Here is a 16,832-nt window from a genome sequence, read left to right as displayed (position 1 = left end):
ATATTAATACCAAATATTCAAAAAAAAGCCATGACATAACCCAACAATAAAATTCAAGTTAATTCGATAAGAAACAATGAACCAAAACAAAAAAATATACAATCTGAATATATTTAATTAATATTGATATATTGATTGTGAATATCAATATAAAATCCACCATTAATAACGTTCCAATTGATGTAGTATGTTGAGATAAGTTAGGAAGAGAAACTGAAGCTAAAAAGTCAAAAGAATGCCTCGTGCTATGGCACTAATTCCAATATCCAAACCTCTTTGTCGATTCATAAGTATAATAAAAGGGCGATTCGGTTATGGCGGGTTTGATATTATCAATAACCAAAACCGGCCCGTATTTGGCGGTTTTCAAAAATCATTAAACCGACCCACCGGTTATAGCGGTTATCGGTTAAAATCGGTTCGGTTATGCCGGTTATGGTTCGGTTTTTGGTTAAAAACGGTTAATTTGCTGACCCCTACTTACATATTTCACACAAGGCATACTAATATTACTTTCCCCGTCGATACGTGCAATATGCGAAGATCGTTCACGCACCAACGAGATTTCATTCATACATTAATACTATCACATAGATCATAGTAGCATACACTTACCATTTAAGTAAGTGTATTAACATTCACATTGAGTATGCATACAGTCCCGAAAACATAACAAGAAAGTGGGGCTAGAAACTCACTTGAGTCCTGTTACGTTCACCACTAATGGTTATTCCCTTCTTTAGCTATGCACGATTAACAGTATAACAATTACACATATCAATTAATTATCACTACCCATATCGTGTTTCTAGTTTAATCATAACCCTCAACGAACGGGGGTCCAGGGGCAGTGCCCCTGGCAGCGGGGTTCTAGGGGCGGAAACCCCTAGCAGGGTCCAAGGGGCAGAGCCCCTGGCTGGGGTCGAGCTGCCAGGTCAGCTTGGAAAAATTTTATTTTCATTAACTACCTTACACAATTTTCATTAGGATTCTTAATTTATTATTTTATTTGCTAAATCATAAAGTTTGAGGGCTTCTTTGTAATTAATCCATTATTTTCTAAGTCCATGGACCTTTATGTCATTCTTTCAAAGTCCAATTCGTTATCTTGCCCCTTAACGAATGAGGTTCATTTGTTACTTCTTAACAGATGGATCATTATAATGAATTGGCACTCATAACTAATTGGTCTTTATAACGAACTGGTCATTATAATGAACTGGAATTTATAACGAACTGACCTTTATAACAAACTGACCTTTATAACGAACTAAGGGTTCATTCGTTAGTTCTTCATTAACGAATTGCTTAATGAATGAAGCTCATTCGTTATTCTTTCTTAACGAATTGACATAGCGAATGAGCCTAACGAATGAGGGCTTATTCTTAACCCTCCGTAACGAATTGCTTAACGAATTCGTTACACGCGCGAATATGGTTAGGTCAGAATGTCAGGGAACATTCTCTAATATCCTTTCCTCGTACGCCACCTTTCCGGCGCCGCCGTGCCGAAAAACCGGGCGGTGGCCGGAAAAACGTATTATACACCGTTTTTCACCGTTTTTTATCCCGTTCGATCCAGATCTGAGCTAGGGTGACCCCTAAGATCGTCTATTGATCAGTTTACACCCGATTCCATCCGGATCTCGTGACTTTAACGGTTGAGGGTGTCGACTCGTCATTTCGCGACTAGATCTAGCGGGTTTGGATCCATATGATATCATAAAATCATTACCTCGGGTCGGGATCGGTTCTTCTCTTGGTTTCGGCTAGAGAAAGAGAGAAATAGAGAGAGAGCTTAAGTGTGTGTTTTGGTGGTGTAAAATGAATGAATGGGTGAATAAATGGGTGGATTATGGTTTATATATTTATGGATCATGGGTCATAGCCCACAATCCTTCTTTCTTCCTTACTAATCCAAGTCCATTACCCACATATATTTGGCTCAACACATAACTCATGACAACTAGTATTATTATTTTATTAACCGAAACGGGAAACAAGATGTTACACACTGCTCGTTTTACCCAAAACGAACCAACTAACCCTTTACTAGCAAGTCAATTACTTTATCAATAATCATGACCCGTTCTATCATCCTATAAATTTTCATGCAAATCCATACACGAAAAGTAAACCTTTTTAACAAAAACATACATTTGAGGTTTATGTTCGAAATCACTCTAATAGACCAAAACCATATCAAACGAACTCGGAAACATTTGAGGTTTATGATTCAAGTGGCCACGGAACCGTCTCATCCCGATCTACAAACTCATTAGCTCTCCTTCGCCGGAAAACACCGCTACAGTCGCCGAAAAAGTTGAACAGTGGCCGGAAAATTCCATTAATAACTGTTACGGTTTTGCTGATGAAAACCAAACTTCCCGACCTCTGATTGAAAATCTGATCGGTGGAAATCTTCATTTATATGCCATGAACACTTCTAAAATTTGATACCGGTCCGACGATTAGATCTTCGAAATCGTCGTGTTTTTGTGGGTTATTTTCTCAAAAACGGAACTTTGGTAAAGAATGAGTTTGGAGGCTAGGATGGGTATGAATGAGATGGTGACTACATTTATAAGAAGACGGTAGGGTTTCATTTTTAGTTGTTCATCTAATGACACTTAACCCTTCCTACTTTAGATAATTACATTTATCTTCTATAATTTAATTAAACTCAATTCCATTTAAATATCGACGAAACTTGGGATGTTACAAGTCTACCCACCTTATAAGAGGTTTCTTCCTCAAAACCTGCTTAGTCCTTGTAACAAGAATACTTCCTGTATTCACATCCTTTCTTCAACTTCCTAATTTACCGGTTTATTTTTAGTCTTACAATCATCAAGTGATGTTAATTGGTTTTAGCCGTCCATAGTAGCTTTTCCATGAAGTCCTCGATGATACGCTTCCTTATCTAGACTTAGCAAGTCCCATCATTTCCTTAAGCATGCTTTTCTTTCTTGTTCTTCAAATATCAACATTGCACTTACTATCATAACACTTAGCACTGAATGATCCTTATGTCCAATTACAACTTTTAGCAAATATACTGATTTGCAATACGTTTAAAACATATTAATTACAAAAAGGAAACATTTCCAGTTTCTCCTTAAGGATTATTTCTTGAAATCTCTTTGTCTATTCCTTAAGATAGAACACTTCTTGCAATTCTTGAGCACATCTATTGCATAACTTGTCGGAGAACTCCTTAAGTCACCATTTAAACTTTCTTTCATTCTCAGCTCTGCATCAATAAGTAGGGTTCATGAGTTATAACTGTCTAAGGTAGCTTGATCATGAAGTACATGATGACACATCTTCCTTTTCTTGACTAAAAGTCTCACATTGTACTATGAATCAATTGTTGTCTGCTGTTGCATATCATGCTGCCTGATATATCATAACTATTTATATTAACCGACTTCCTTCACAAGCATGTTTTGACCTCCATATGGGCTTTATAATACCATTCTATCTTTATCGCTCTAGAGGACTTCTCGTTCATGATCACATGATTATCTGTTACACACTAATCATTCGTGTCAAGACTCAATTCAAGTAGGCATAAGTCTAAACCACCTCTACACCTTCCGTGCATGTATTTCCAGCTTTTGTCCTTGGTTTCTTGCATCCTCTTGTTGCATCACTACCGGTTTCACCTTCGTAACACTTGTTCTTGTCCATGTAGGCAAAGTATCATGTCCTTCCACAGTTGTCACATACCATGGACTCATCTTCAATGACTTCTACTTAAGGGTTTCACTTTCATCAGTATTTGCCTTCATTGTAATCAAATTATTTCCCTTCGAAACCTCAATGTAAACCGAGTATCTAGACATATGAGCTTTATCTAGGATTTGGCCTCAAATATCTCCATGACGTGGAATCCTCAGGTGACCAAATCTGATTTTTCACATCATAAGTATTATCTTCCAAATCTCGGTGTAACCAGCAAATTCATTTCTTTTTTTTTTTCATATTTCTCTCATCCTTTATAAATTCTATTGCGCCTCACAGATCTCACTTATGAGATCCGAAGGGCTAACTACTTTATATGACCTAATTGTTGTGATAACTTCTTTACCCTCATGGCTGATTTGCGTCAACAACCATATTAGCCTCACCAGGATAATACTTGATTTCACACTCATAAACCTTTATCAGCTCTAACCATCCTCTTTGCCTCATGTTCAATCCTTTCTGCTTGAAGAAATACTTCACACTTTTACGATATGTATAGATGGCATGCTTCGAAAACATAGAATACAACTTTTCTTTCTTCAGCGTTCCCAACGTTTCTCTTAAATGTTTGGCATGGTCGAACCTATTCCTTGAATAAATCAAAACTATTGCCACTAAGGCAACAATAGATTCCTCCTGCGTCGGACGACATACCCTATTCATCATAATCATAAATCCAAACGATATCATGAGAAACTCTTAGTGTCCATATCGTGTCCAAAACATAGTCTTAGAGATGTCTGCCTTTTTTCACTTTCAGTGATGATAGCCTGCTCTATGATCCATTCGCGAGAAACGACTAGCACATTGTAATTGATCGAACAAATCATCAATCTGTCTTATTGGCCTGTCGGTTTTAAAGTACTGGACGATATGATAGCTAAGCCAAAACTAGTTAGAGAAAAACAACGTGTTTGGTCTACAAAAATTATTAAATGAACATGTTGAAGAATGTAAATAGATAAACAAAAACAAATGTAAATGTGTTAACATAGACGAATTTAAATGAATGCACGTTAACAAACGATACATGTGTTCATTTTCGTTCGTCTAACTAAATGAAAGTTTGTTGTTCGTATTCATTCTTTATTAAATAGACGAACATACACAAATTTCCCATAGAAAGATTCACAAACTATTCATCGAACTTTTCATTCATTTATATAATTACAAAAAATTAGGTCTTTATATTAACTAATATGAAAGCCCTAAATAAAATTAGTGAATATATGAGTTTTCTTGGGCTATTGTAAGAAACGTGTATGTTATAAAATATGGGCGCTCTTCATGTTATCCACAAATACAATATAATCAGCTAACTTAAGTACAGGAAATGTAATAAAAACAAAGTGTTGGGTATTCTTATATTTAGAGAATTTAAGTTTGAAAATAATGATACCTTATATTTTTCAAAATAAATATTTTATCAACCAGGTTCTCAAATCTCAAAATAAATATTTTATCAATCAGGTTCTCAAATCTGAACGGTTGGTACATTCTCATTCTCTGGCCCGATATGAAAAGATTGCAACCAACACAAATAATGATTCATTTCATTTCAATTGATTAACCAAACAAATCAATGGAATAATAATTATCTATTTAAGGTAACTCAATTCTAACCTAGGTCATGTGATATACATTCATCTCACGTAGGTGCCATATCAGACACTTAAAAGAAATTCTTAAATAATTTTGTGTAAGTGTAGAATAGTTTAAAGCATGATGTTAACACTTTAACTTAGTTTTCCTTTAACGTCCTTTAATACCCGTGAAGGGATTGGCACTTGTTAACCATTGTCAAACCGGCTTGAACTCCGTAAACGTTAAAGTATAACCCAAGGCGTAGGGGTCAAACCGGTATAAGGTAGTTAAAAAGTAAAAAATAAAAAAAGAAAAGAAAAAATGAGATGGATGTTGCGACCGAATACCCGTTGTGGAAAGAAGGGATGATGATTTGGTTGGATCCTACCGCCCCAAATCAGACAAACCAAAGAATTATTTTCTCTAATTCAATCTCAATCCATCCTTCAAGGTTAGGTTGGGTTGCGTTACGTTTCAATCCAATTCTCCGTTGTCACTCGTAAGTCCCATTCTTCACTTGCTCTTTTGCTATTATTATTATTTAGGGTTTTCATACTTACAACAATCCATTTGTTTTCCCTCTTTCAATCAATCAATCAGTTTAGGTTTTACGCTTCATTCAACTTTCCATTCATTTCTTGCCACACACGCACCGTTACTTCAATCTTCTCTTCCAAGAAACATATATTCTTCTTAGTTTCACTTTCAGTTTTTAATTTTGTTTGGGATATCAACAATTATGCATTTTGACCTAATTGTGTAATATTATACCCAAAACAACTGCTGGAAACTTCAGCCTTGGGATAATCTTTGTGCCAACTTCTTTAATTGTGTAATAATTAGTAAACCGTTGGTTATGTCACCATTTACTTGATACCCTAAATAAGTTATAATAATAAAAAAAAAAATAATACATATCTTCACATATATTGTATAGGGCGGAGGCATATACTTATCAGTCGCTTTAACTTCTTTATATGTCCCATACCTAGACCCTTAATCTTAAACATTACAATTACATTTTTTTTATTTACAGGTCTGATTGTTTTTGTTTTTGTTTTTGTTTTTGTGTCTGAATTCTGTATTTTCAAGACTGGCAATGGAAAGAAGTTAACTTTGATTAGATTCAAATTGCTCTGTAATCAATGGCTCGCAAAGGAAACCAACAGAAGAACGGGTTGGGTGGAACCACATCAACCAACAAAAAAGGCGGACTCCAGCCAGTCTCTGCGACACCACATAAAAAGCAAAAGGGAAGTGTGAACAACGCGAAAGATGTTAAACGGGAAGAGCATTCAAGTGATGCGCAGCCGTCCAATCATGTTAATGAAGATAAGAAAAAAACAAGCAATTCGGGTGATCATATCAATGTAGAGCAATCAGAACCTGGTGATGGTCCTTCTCAAGATTGTGGTCCTGACATGCCAACAACCGGAAGCTCTCGTTTGGAAGAAAATAAATGGACGCCACCTAGTCGTATTCGTAGATCAAAGAATAGAAATTTTGAAAACGTTGAGCTTCCAGAAACTTTAAAGACATTTGTGTCGTCTGTCTCAAAGGCCTCAACTGAGTGGCTGCACAAACACAGGCCATTGCTTGATAGGTTAATAGCCAATATATTAATCTCTCGTGATTATGTTAGAGTGAAGTTCAAGCATGTGTACCCGATTGTTATGAAATGGCTTGCACATTTCACGAGCATATTGCTTGTCGTTTCGATGGTGTGGCTGGATTGCGCACTTAGAGGTATAGACTCGCTTATTCGCATGGGGACCACATCATTTTTCACAGTTATCTGGTGCGGTATATTTTCTTCGGTTGCAATGATTGGAATGCTCAAGTTTATGACTGTCGGGGTAAGCATATTTTAGTTTACTATTATGCTTATTAACATATAAAGACTTATTCTTGCTTCTATGATAACTGACTTTCTTTGTTTTTACAGGCTATAGTTGCTTTGGTAGCAGTTTTTGCAGGGTTCACTCTTGGTTTGTTGTTGTTTGCTGTTTCTGGGATTGTTTTCTTATGGTTGTATGGAAGCTTCTGGACAACTTTACTTGTTTTAACCATTAGTGGTGAGTCACCCAACATTTGACCAACATGTTTTACAGTGCTGCCTAAATTTCTTTTATGTAATATGCAGGAATGTCGTTTACATTAAACTATCAGCGTCTTGCGCTGCTAGTTATGACTGTGTACTCTCTATATTCTGCATGGACACTGGTCGGCTGGCTCGGTCTTGTCTTAGCCTTGAATTTATCATTTTTCTCAAGTGACGGCCTCATATTTTTCTTGAGGAATAACATGAATGAACAAAGAAGAGCCAACAGTGTACCAGAACAGACAGCTGGCATGCCAAGCGGACCAGGTGTCCCTAATGAGGAAGAGCATGCCGATGGTGGGTCCCACCCACCACCTGACTGCGGTTCTGGTGTACCTTCAACTAGTGAGTCTGATTCTGAAGATGAAGTTGTTCGGTTGTTAAACTCAGTAGATCATTATGCAGCATTGGGTTTGTCTAGATTCCAAGAAATAGATGTCACTTTTCTCAAACGGGAATACAGAAAAAAGGTTCAAACAAAAATATTTGCCACCTGTAAACTAAAAATGAGTAATGATGTGTTAATGCAAACTTTTTTTTATTTTGATATCAGGCAATGATGGTACATCCGGATAAAAATATGGGTAATGAAAAAGCTGCTGAAGCTTTTAAGAAACTTCAGAACGCATACGAGGTACCTTTATTTGTTTCCAAGTTTTTTATATTTCAATGGCTATTGTTTTTGTTTCTTTTTTTTTTTTTTTTTTTGACTATAGTGCAAATATTTATTTTTCTCAAGGTTTTGTTAGACACTTCTAAGCAAAAAGCATATGATGATGAATTAAGAAGAGAAGATCTCTTGAATTACTTCAAAAGATTTCAAAATGCAACCCCAAAGGTTTGATTATATATTTTGCTTTATGTTTTGTTTATTTACTTTTGTGGATATATGACCTTAAAAAATATACCTTTCAGAATAAACGAGATGTTCATGCTGATGATCCTTTGGGAGAATCTAGACGAATTGCATGCCAAAAGTGTGGCAGTTTTCATATGTGGTTTTACTCAAACAAGACAAAATCTAGAGCAAGATCGTGTCAGGTATTGTCTTTGTTTATGTACACAAGGTAGTTAGTTATTATCTATGTGCAATCAGTAGATGACTTTTTTTTTCATTGTTGACTTTGAAGGACTGTAAAGATTTTCATCCAGCCAAAGACGGGGATGGGTGGGTTGAACAATCATCCCAACCATTCCTTTTTGGGATATTTCAGAAGGTATGTTAGCATTATGGATACATGTTTTTGTTTGGCATATGGTGCTAATTTAAACTTACATTAAATTTGCCATTAATGTGCAGGTGGATACCCCTCGTGCTTATGTTTGTGCGGATAGCAAGATATATGATTCCACAGAATGGTATCTCTGCCAGGTAAATATTTTCTTTAATTTTATGCCCTGGAAAAAGATAATAATATTATTTTTTTATGGACTAAAAGAAGACATTTTAGTTGTGTATGCATATAAAACGTAACATTTGAAAGCTAAACGCTAACGAGTGAATTTTCTGTAAAACAATTTAGACTTGTATATCGAACATTGTGATTATATAACATAATATGACAAGCATAACAGAACATAAAAGAAAATTCCACTGCCCACACACGATGTGTGTTATACTCAGATATAAATAATTGACCTGTTTCAACTCGAACCCGTTATCCTTCATATCATCACCTCAATTCATTGTGTATTAATGGAAAGGTTATATTTTCTTGAAGTATAGTTATGGCTAATGATGTAATTTTTTGACACAACAGTACAACACGGATCTAACACGAAATTTGTGGGTATAAGTTTGGTAATTGGTATAAATGGGTACTGGTTGAACCCTTGAACCCGTTTAGCTAAACTGGTTGTTTTCTTGTCAACCTGGCATGATCCATTTAACCCATACTATTATATTATATTTACTTGAAAATGTTTTATGTAATAAGTTAAATTGATTAGGTATTTATCACAAAATTTAAACCTATAAAGGAATTTGACATAAGTTATTAAAATTAAGTTGTAAATAATTTATGTAAATTTGTATTTTCTGTTTTGAAAGTGTAAATTTAAAGTTTTAATTTGTAAAATAAATCAAAAATTAAAAGTTTTGGGTCAACACGCGAGTATGCGTGTCGTGTTTGGGTTCATGTGTCTTACAGTGTTTTTTGGTCCGTGTTAGACATGTGAATCCGAACATGGCATGAGTACTCGCAGCTTGACACAAAATCATCCGTGTAACCTGATTTTTTTCTTATTTTAATGTTTTTACTTATTGATACTTCAATTTACATTGTTTACAACAAAAATTACATATTTATATAAAATAATTACAGTTTAGTTTCAAAATCTTACATCAATATCCTTTTTAGTTTTAATCTTTGGCACAAGATGCCTAGTAATCCAACCAAATTAATTTATTACATAAAACACGTTTAATAAAATAAAAGAAAAGATAAATGAGTTAAACGTGTCAATCAAAGAACATGACGGGTTGACCCAAACACGGACAGTTTATCTAAACGAGTTGACTGAACCTGTTTATACCAAACCCACAAATTTGTGGTCTGAAATTCACGCACGTAGGTTGGACCATCGAACCCCCAAACGCAACCCGTTTAACACCCCTTGTGACAGCTTCTATGTTACGAACCATCACCAACATGACAATTATTTTGGTTGCAGGGAATGAGATGTCCAGCCAATACTCACAAACCGAGTTTTCATGTGAACACAAGTGTTATATCAAAGCATAGTAAGGGGGCAAGCTCGAGTCATAAAGGAGGGATACCAAACATGGATGAAACCATGATGGAAGAAGAATTCATGGAGTGGTTACAAAACGCTGTCCAGTCGGGCATGTTTGACAATTTTGCAGCCAATGGTGGTTCACCTAATTTTGCAGCAGCTAATGGTGGTTCAGCTTCCAAAAACGGGAGCTCTAGTAAACGGAAGAAGAAAGGGAGGAAATGATAATAAAAGTTACAAGATCTGGTATTGTATATTGTCATGAAATAACGTTCTAAAGTCAATACCTAATAGTTTTTTTTAACGTTTGCCAACTATATTACTTGAGCAAGAGAGTGAATGTCTTGATCTGAATTGCATGTCAAATTTCAACCCATCCGTTTGCTTGTGAATTGAGTAGAAGATTTGGGTTGTGTTTTATCAAATGAAGGTTTTAATTCTAAATTATTTTGTGTTGTAAGAAACTTTGGTGTTGTAGATTTGAAGAGGGCGACGAAACACTGAGAAGTTTCTGCAACAAACATCATGGACATGTTCCTTGGTTTTATTTCTGTCTCAACCTCAGCAGATGATATACATGAATTGGTTAAAAGAAATGATGCTTGTTTTGTTTTTCAAAATTAAGTTCCACTCTCTTTTTTCTTACAAGTATTGTTTTATTTCAAGGAGTAGCAAAACTAAAATAAGGTGCCATTCAAAAAACTAAAAAAGTGAAGAAAAAGAAAACGCTAGCTATAAAACTATGCGGTATACCTTGCTCACCGCTGACATTGCTTCACCCTCATCGCCAAGCCGGTATGGTCGCCATTCCCTCCACGCTCACCCTACCCTTTCCGCCCTGCATGTTTCCTTGCTCTCTCCTACCCTCGTATGGCCCTCAGTGGTGAGTGTTGCATAGTCTATGCCACGGGTGGATGGATGGTAACATCCATCTTTCGTCATTCACTTCTTCACATAAGCGTCACGTCAACTTTTTACCGTTATATTCCTTACCATCTTTCATGAGCAGTATGAACATCTTACACCATTCAATAAAATATAAATTAGTAACAATTTTTTAAAATTAAATTTCGTTCATAAATTAAAAACTACAACATTAAAGAACATTACATAAAAACAAAAACTAAATGATTAGAAAAACATTAAAAGTTAGTTTCTCTTCAAGGTGGGGGAATATACGCTGAAGATGAAGGTAGGGCGGTATCTTTAGTATACATACTTGATCCTCCAAACAATGGGGTGAAAATGGAAGGTGGAAGAAGATGAAAATAATAATATTAGATTTAATTAATAATTTAATTTAAGAAAGTGTGGTCCACCTGAAACCTAATTAAAAATATAGTCGGAGTAGACGGAACATTTTAGTCGGTCGAGACGATATTAAACTTTTAAAACATAGAAGATAAGAAACATGAGAATATGAACTTGGAAGATGAACATCTCTTTTCTCAAGAAAAAAAGAATTTAAACGAACCAGATAAGAAACATAAAAAACCGTCTGGAGAGACTATTTTTTACAAAATGATTTAAATTAGAAATATGAACAAAAACCCCAAGATTTTTAAAATCTCGTCAAAAACGTCAGAAACTTTCCAAGTGTCATATTTTAATTGGCTATAAAATCCCGTTGGTTATAATATCAAGGTGTCTACTCAGTACGAATTTCATGAGTCATATTGGGAATTTGGTTTCTTTTAGTATCATTTTTTATTTTTTCTCTCCGTCATTTTAGGAATTTTCCCTAATTAAAAGGTAATACTCCAACAAATAGCGAAAAAAGAAAAGAAAGATTCTTTGTTAATTCGCTTACTCTTTGCCCAAATCCTTGCTTAGTATTTGAAACCGTAACATGGATTGAATTTTGTACCTCGTATATTTTCATCTTTCTTCTGTAACCTAACCAAAATGACGACGATGATGAGCATTGATCTCCAAACGCTTTGCTTTAAACATTAATAATCCACCAGATAAAGATAATATAATATGGAATCCGAAACTTGTGTTTCTCTTCTAAAGGTTTCATCTTTTTTTCTTTCTTATTTATTTAGTAAAACCCATCATCACAGAATGAATGATATGTTGTTATTTTGTTGCAGTTTATGGGGCTTTTGGTTTCTCCAGAACAACAGCTGAAGAGAAAGAACCTCATTCACAACCTTAAACAGGTAACGGAGGAGGTTCTTTCGTTTTCACCATACCTGGTTCTGCTTCTTTAACATCTACTACTGGTGTATGAAATGACCATGCAGATACTCATGATCTGGATTACAAGAGTTGCTTAGGCTGCCACAGAACCAGATCAAACACGCCTCAGCAACGCTATTGGTCTATGGCCTTGATGTCACTTTCACTTTCTCTCTTCTTCATATATATACTCTCTATGCTGCACTGAACAACATAAGATAATCTATCATTTTTTTTTTGGTTTATGATGCAGACTCCAACATTGATGCTGTTTGCGTTGCCCCTTGTTTTGCTTCTATGACAGTGGGCATATTGTTTGAAACATTTTGGAACTCTTAACGCTTTCTGAACTTGATTCTTTATCTGTTTTCGCAGGAGGATTTCTTCATAGTTTTCTACAACATGCTTGCAGGGAGACCAGAGGTGTCTGGGATCCACTCTGTCAAGGAAGCCAAGGTTCCGATCTTGCAGTTTATGTTTCATGGAATCTTGATTGATTTGTCTTTTGCTAAACTTCAATACACAGCTGTTCCTGAGGTGAGTGCGATTGATGTTTATGTTTCTTGCACGTAGCTTTCTGTTATTGATTTATATTATGTTTTCAGGATGTGGATGTATCCAGTTCGTTGTTCAAACAGGACGTTGATGAAACGAGCTGGATGAGTTTGTCTGGAGTACGTGTAATGAATCGGATCCTGCAGATTGTTCCAGATGTGAAGGTACAAATTGCTTGTCTATAACTTGTTCCAACATAATTTCCAGTTCTTTTGTTTTCCTCACTTCTTTGGTTCTTGCAGATATTTCAGGAGCTGTTACAATGTGCCAAGTCATGGGCAAAGAGAAGAGGGGTGTATAGTGAAGTAAGGATTTCGTTTTCAATCCGTTTTACATTTATCTTTTCTTTAGGACCCATAAAAGACACCCCTCTTTTGCTTCTTTGGCACACTCACCTCTTGTTGGATAATTGGTAAAGGTGCCAATTTTGGTCCATTTAACTGTAATTGGGTTGATTTGGGTTATGCTTAACTCTATAGGGGCCAGACAATTTAAATTAATAGATTTAACAAAAAAAACACACACACACACACACAAATTAAATTAATGGGTCAAAAGTAAACCCAAGTGTATTCAAATGCATAAAACCTCCAAAATCATCTCATTAGAAAATGGGTTATGTTTTATCTCTAACGAGACATACGGGCTAGCCTGAAAGATTAAACCAAAGACTGAGGATACATTTCAAACAGATAACTGATTGTAAAATTAACAAAATGCATAAAACAGAGTTGCCCGTTTAGGACCCGTCTTTCCATAAACTGGTATCATGTGTTATTAATCGTATTCTTGTTATTCCGTTTTTGCAGTTATTTGGGCTGTTTGGGGGCATCCAGTTGGCTGTTTTGGCTGCTTTTATTTGTATCAAGAACCCAAGTGGCAGTTTGGTCAACCTAATGTCAGCCTTTTTTAAAACATATGCCTTTTGGCCTTGGCCTGAACCAGTTGTTGTAGAAGACGGACCAATGCCTTTGCTGCCACCTCTTCCTCCCGGAACCCGAGCGTTGATGCCTATTCGGTTGCCAAGCACTCCAGATGAGTATTGCCATTCAGACATCACTACTAGTACCTTTAACAAGATCAGATCCGAGTTTCATAGAGGATATCGTCACACTCAGGTCTACAACTATCTTTTCTGTTAAATAGTATTAAATACATTGAAAGTTATACTTATTATCTACTATTCAGAGTTAATTAGAGATATGGTCCCTTTGGTTTGTTCAAAGTTATATCTTTAGGTATTAAGTTCTAAAAGCCAAATTGTTCGAATCACATCAGTAAAAGGGTATTTTGGTCATTTTTACCTAGATTGAATAGAAAAACTACCGAAAGTAACTTGCTGCAAAAGAAAAAAAAACTGCGTAACCTAAACTTGCAACTCTTAGAACTTAGTACCTAAATGTGTGAATTTGACCAAACCACACTGGGACCATATTGTAACATACATGCACAAGGTGACCCAATTGCCATTTTTTTCTTATCAAACAAACCCGGTTACTGCAGGATCCTTTCAAGCCACAATTTCACTGGGGTAACCTATTTGAGCCATTTATTTACTCAAAGAGTTACTTGCGGTTCATAAAAATATGTGTTTCAGCATATAACAACGTCGAGCTTGGGACTTGGGTACACTGGGTTAAGTCGTGCTTCCACAGTCTTCTTGTTAAGGTAAGCATGCCATCTTTATAGAATTAATAATCACCAATAACATATTTATAGCATTGGTTTTGGTTATAACAAGGCTGCGTTAATCGTCACGTAGAGGGTTATATTAGTGATTTGACCAACAGTGGAAGTTTCAGCTAGGCGTTGCATTTATTCCAAGCTAGAATGTTGAATACTTCCTGTATTTTAATATTAATTCGGATTGTGGGTCGAGTTACGAGTTAAATATTTAGGAATTTGAGTCATGAGTAGATCACATTGTTGAACCCATATATAGAGGCCAGGCTCGTGTAGTGTCTTTCCTCTAATACGGATTGGGTTAACCCGCTTATGCTTTTTGTCCATTTGTTTTATTTAATAAATAATTAGCTTTTTAGATATATTAAACTAAAATGTAAAAATAGTAAAGGCAAATTGGAATTTATTAATCCCTCTTTTTTGTCATTGACCGATAATAATCCCAACTGAGAATAATCCTGTTGGTGGTCCCACCTTTAAAAAATAATTATCATTGGACCTCCGTTAAAAGAAACTTAACGGTCTATCCGAATTTCAAAACGATGTTTAAGAGATTTTGATCGGAAGGAGGATACGAGTCTATTGATGTAAAAACTTGCCTCGAAACGTTGCTTCAAACGATGAAACGGTGATTCAATTCGTGTGTTTGAACTTCCAATTAACAAAAATCAAGTCATTTGGAGCGCCGTTTCGAGATAAGTTTTACATCAGTCGACTCATATTCTCCTTCCGGTCAAAAGCCCTAAAACATCAATTGGAAGTTCGGATAAATCTTAATGCCGTTAACTCCTTTTTAACGGAGGTCCAATGAGAAAAAAAATATTTTAGAAGGTGGGACCGCCAGCAGGAATATTCTCAGTTGGGATTATTATTGACCAACCACACAAAGGTGGGATTATAAAATACAATTTGCCAAATAGTAATTAATTTTTTAGTATAATAAAGCTACCAATTGAAGAATACAAGTTGTACGACTTTCAACATGTTTTTACTCAATTTTGATCCGTTGGTGATAAAGTATAAAGCAAAATCAACTCATTGGTTAGCAAATACGTTTTAACAACCTCTGATGAAGAACACCGTTTGTTCGGCTTTCTACCCGTTTGACTCATTTTTAGTCGATGTCCTACCGTTTGATCTGTTGGTGTTAAAATATAGATCAGAATCTGGCACATTTGTTAGGTAAGATATGCTAAAACTGAACCTCTTATGACATAATGTGATAAGCTGCTTGAGAAGTAAGTATTATGATTAGTTGGTCCGATTGCAGTTATTAATGTTGTATTTGGTCATGACTGACAGTTGGAGGAGATGCATGCTTTATGTGACCCAAACCCAACAGAATACATTGATGCAAACATACAAACAACCAACATTGTATTTTACTGGGGATTAGTTCCCGGCCGGGGGGATACCTTGGACCTAAACAATGCAACAAACGACTTCATGAGAGATCTTGTTATCGGTTATCCTAATAACCCGGGAAGTTTGACTCTAACCCTTGTTCAAGCATCTCAGTTGCCCAAGATATTGGAGCTTGCAAATGATGATTTAAAAGCAGAATTAAGGTTGTCAAACTTTAACTGTCAGCAGCAAATGATACCTGTTTATTCAACGCATGAGCCTTGTTATCTTGTTGGATATTCAGCCACCCAATGATGAGTTGACGGAGACATAAATTTTGGGATATGTGGTTTTGTAATTGAGAGGGTATAGTGAGGGATAGATAGTATTCTTTTTGTAGTTTTAACACCACTATATCTTTCTAACTGATGTACCGGATGCATTTATAATCTGCGGACTCTACATACTTTGTTGTAAGTTGCATTTTTGGTGGGGCGAAAGCAGGAATCATGGATCATTGTCACCAATATTTCTTTTTTAAAGAATGTGTGTGATGCATGCATAAGAACCAAATCTGAGTCTTGTAATATTAGAAATCGGACCCAAATATGAAAATTATATCTCGATAATAACGGCTGCAGCCACCTAAGTTTATTTGCGCAGAAAAGGACCAATATGGTAGTGCAGCTATAGAATAAGTACTTGAACTATGGTTTACTACATGCGTTGAAATGTAGCCTTTGTGCGATTCTTTTAATATGAAGCCAATCTAGTCTCAAAAAAGAGCATATAAAGGATCTTTTGAGTTTCTAACGTAAAAAGTTTAGGAAGCAATTAGATAGTGACATGTGCACGCGTGAGTTTTATGGGCAATGGTATTTCCGTCTGTTTACGA

The 16,832-nt window shown here is 35.7% G+C and overlaps 2 protein-coding genes across 2 annotated transcripts; both read left to right on the top strand.

The window, feature by feature from the left end:
- The first annotated feature begins 6,395 nt into the window (after positions 1 to 6,395).
- On the top strand, positions 6,396 to 10,618 carry LOC143589722 (uncharacterized). Its single transcript, XM_077070408.1, has 9 exons — positions 6,396 to 7,190; positions 7,280 to 7,409; positions 7,478 to 7,905; positions 7,989 to 8,069; positions 8,175 to 8,273; positions 8,351 to 8,476; positions 8,566 to 8,652; positions 8,736 to 8,807; positions 10,109 to 10,618. Exons 1-9 carry the CDS (start codon positions 6,480 to 6,482, stop codon positions 10,394 to 10,396), a joined length of 2,022 nt encoding a protein of 673 aa, XP_076926523.1. The 5' UTR covers positions 6,396 to 6,479; the 3' UTR covers positions 10,397 to 10,618.
- Positions 10,619 to 12,595: 1,977 nt separating this feature from the next.
- Positions 12,596 to 16,454, top strand: LOC143589724 (nuclear poly(A) polymerase 3-like). Its single transcript, XM_077070409.1, has 7 exons — positions 12,596 to 12,669; positions 12,731 to 12,892; positions 12,961 to 13,074; positions 13,153 to 13,215; positions 13,720 to 14,028; positions 14,414 to 14,578; positions 15,896 to 16,454. Exons 2-7 carry the CDS (start codon positions 12,758 to 12,760, stop codon positions 16,250 to 16,252), a joined length of 1,143 nt encoding a protein of 380 aa, XP_076926524.1. The 5' UTR covers positions 12,596 to 12,669; positions 12,731 to 12,757; the 3' UTR covers positions 16,253 to 16,454.
- The last annotated feature ends 378 nt before the right edge of the window (positions 16,455 to 16,832 follow it).

This window comes from Bidens hawaiensis, unplaced genomic scaffold (assembly GCF_021521415.1).
Source record: "Bidens hawaiensis isolate Kalapana, Puna unplaced genomic scaffold, B.hawaiensis_p1.1 tig00037766_1, whole genome shotgun sequence".
In the NCBI taxonomy this organism is placed as follows: Eukaryota; Viridiplantae; Streptophyta; class Magnoliopsida; order Asterales; family Asteraceae; genus Bidens; species Bidens hawaiensis.
Note: the sequence above shows the minus strand (reverse complement) of the source record. Positions and strands in the feature narration are given on the sequence as shown.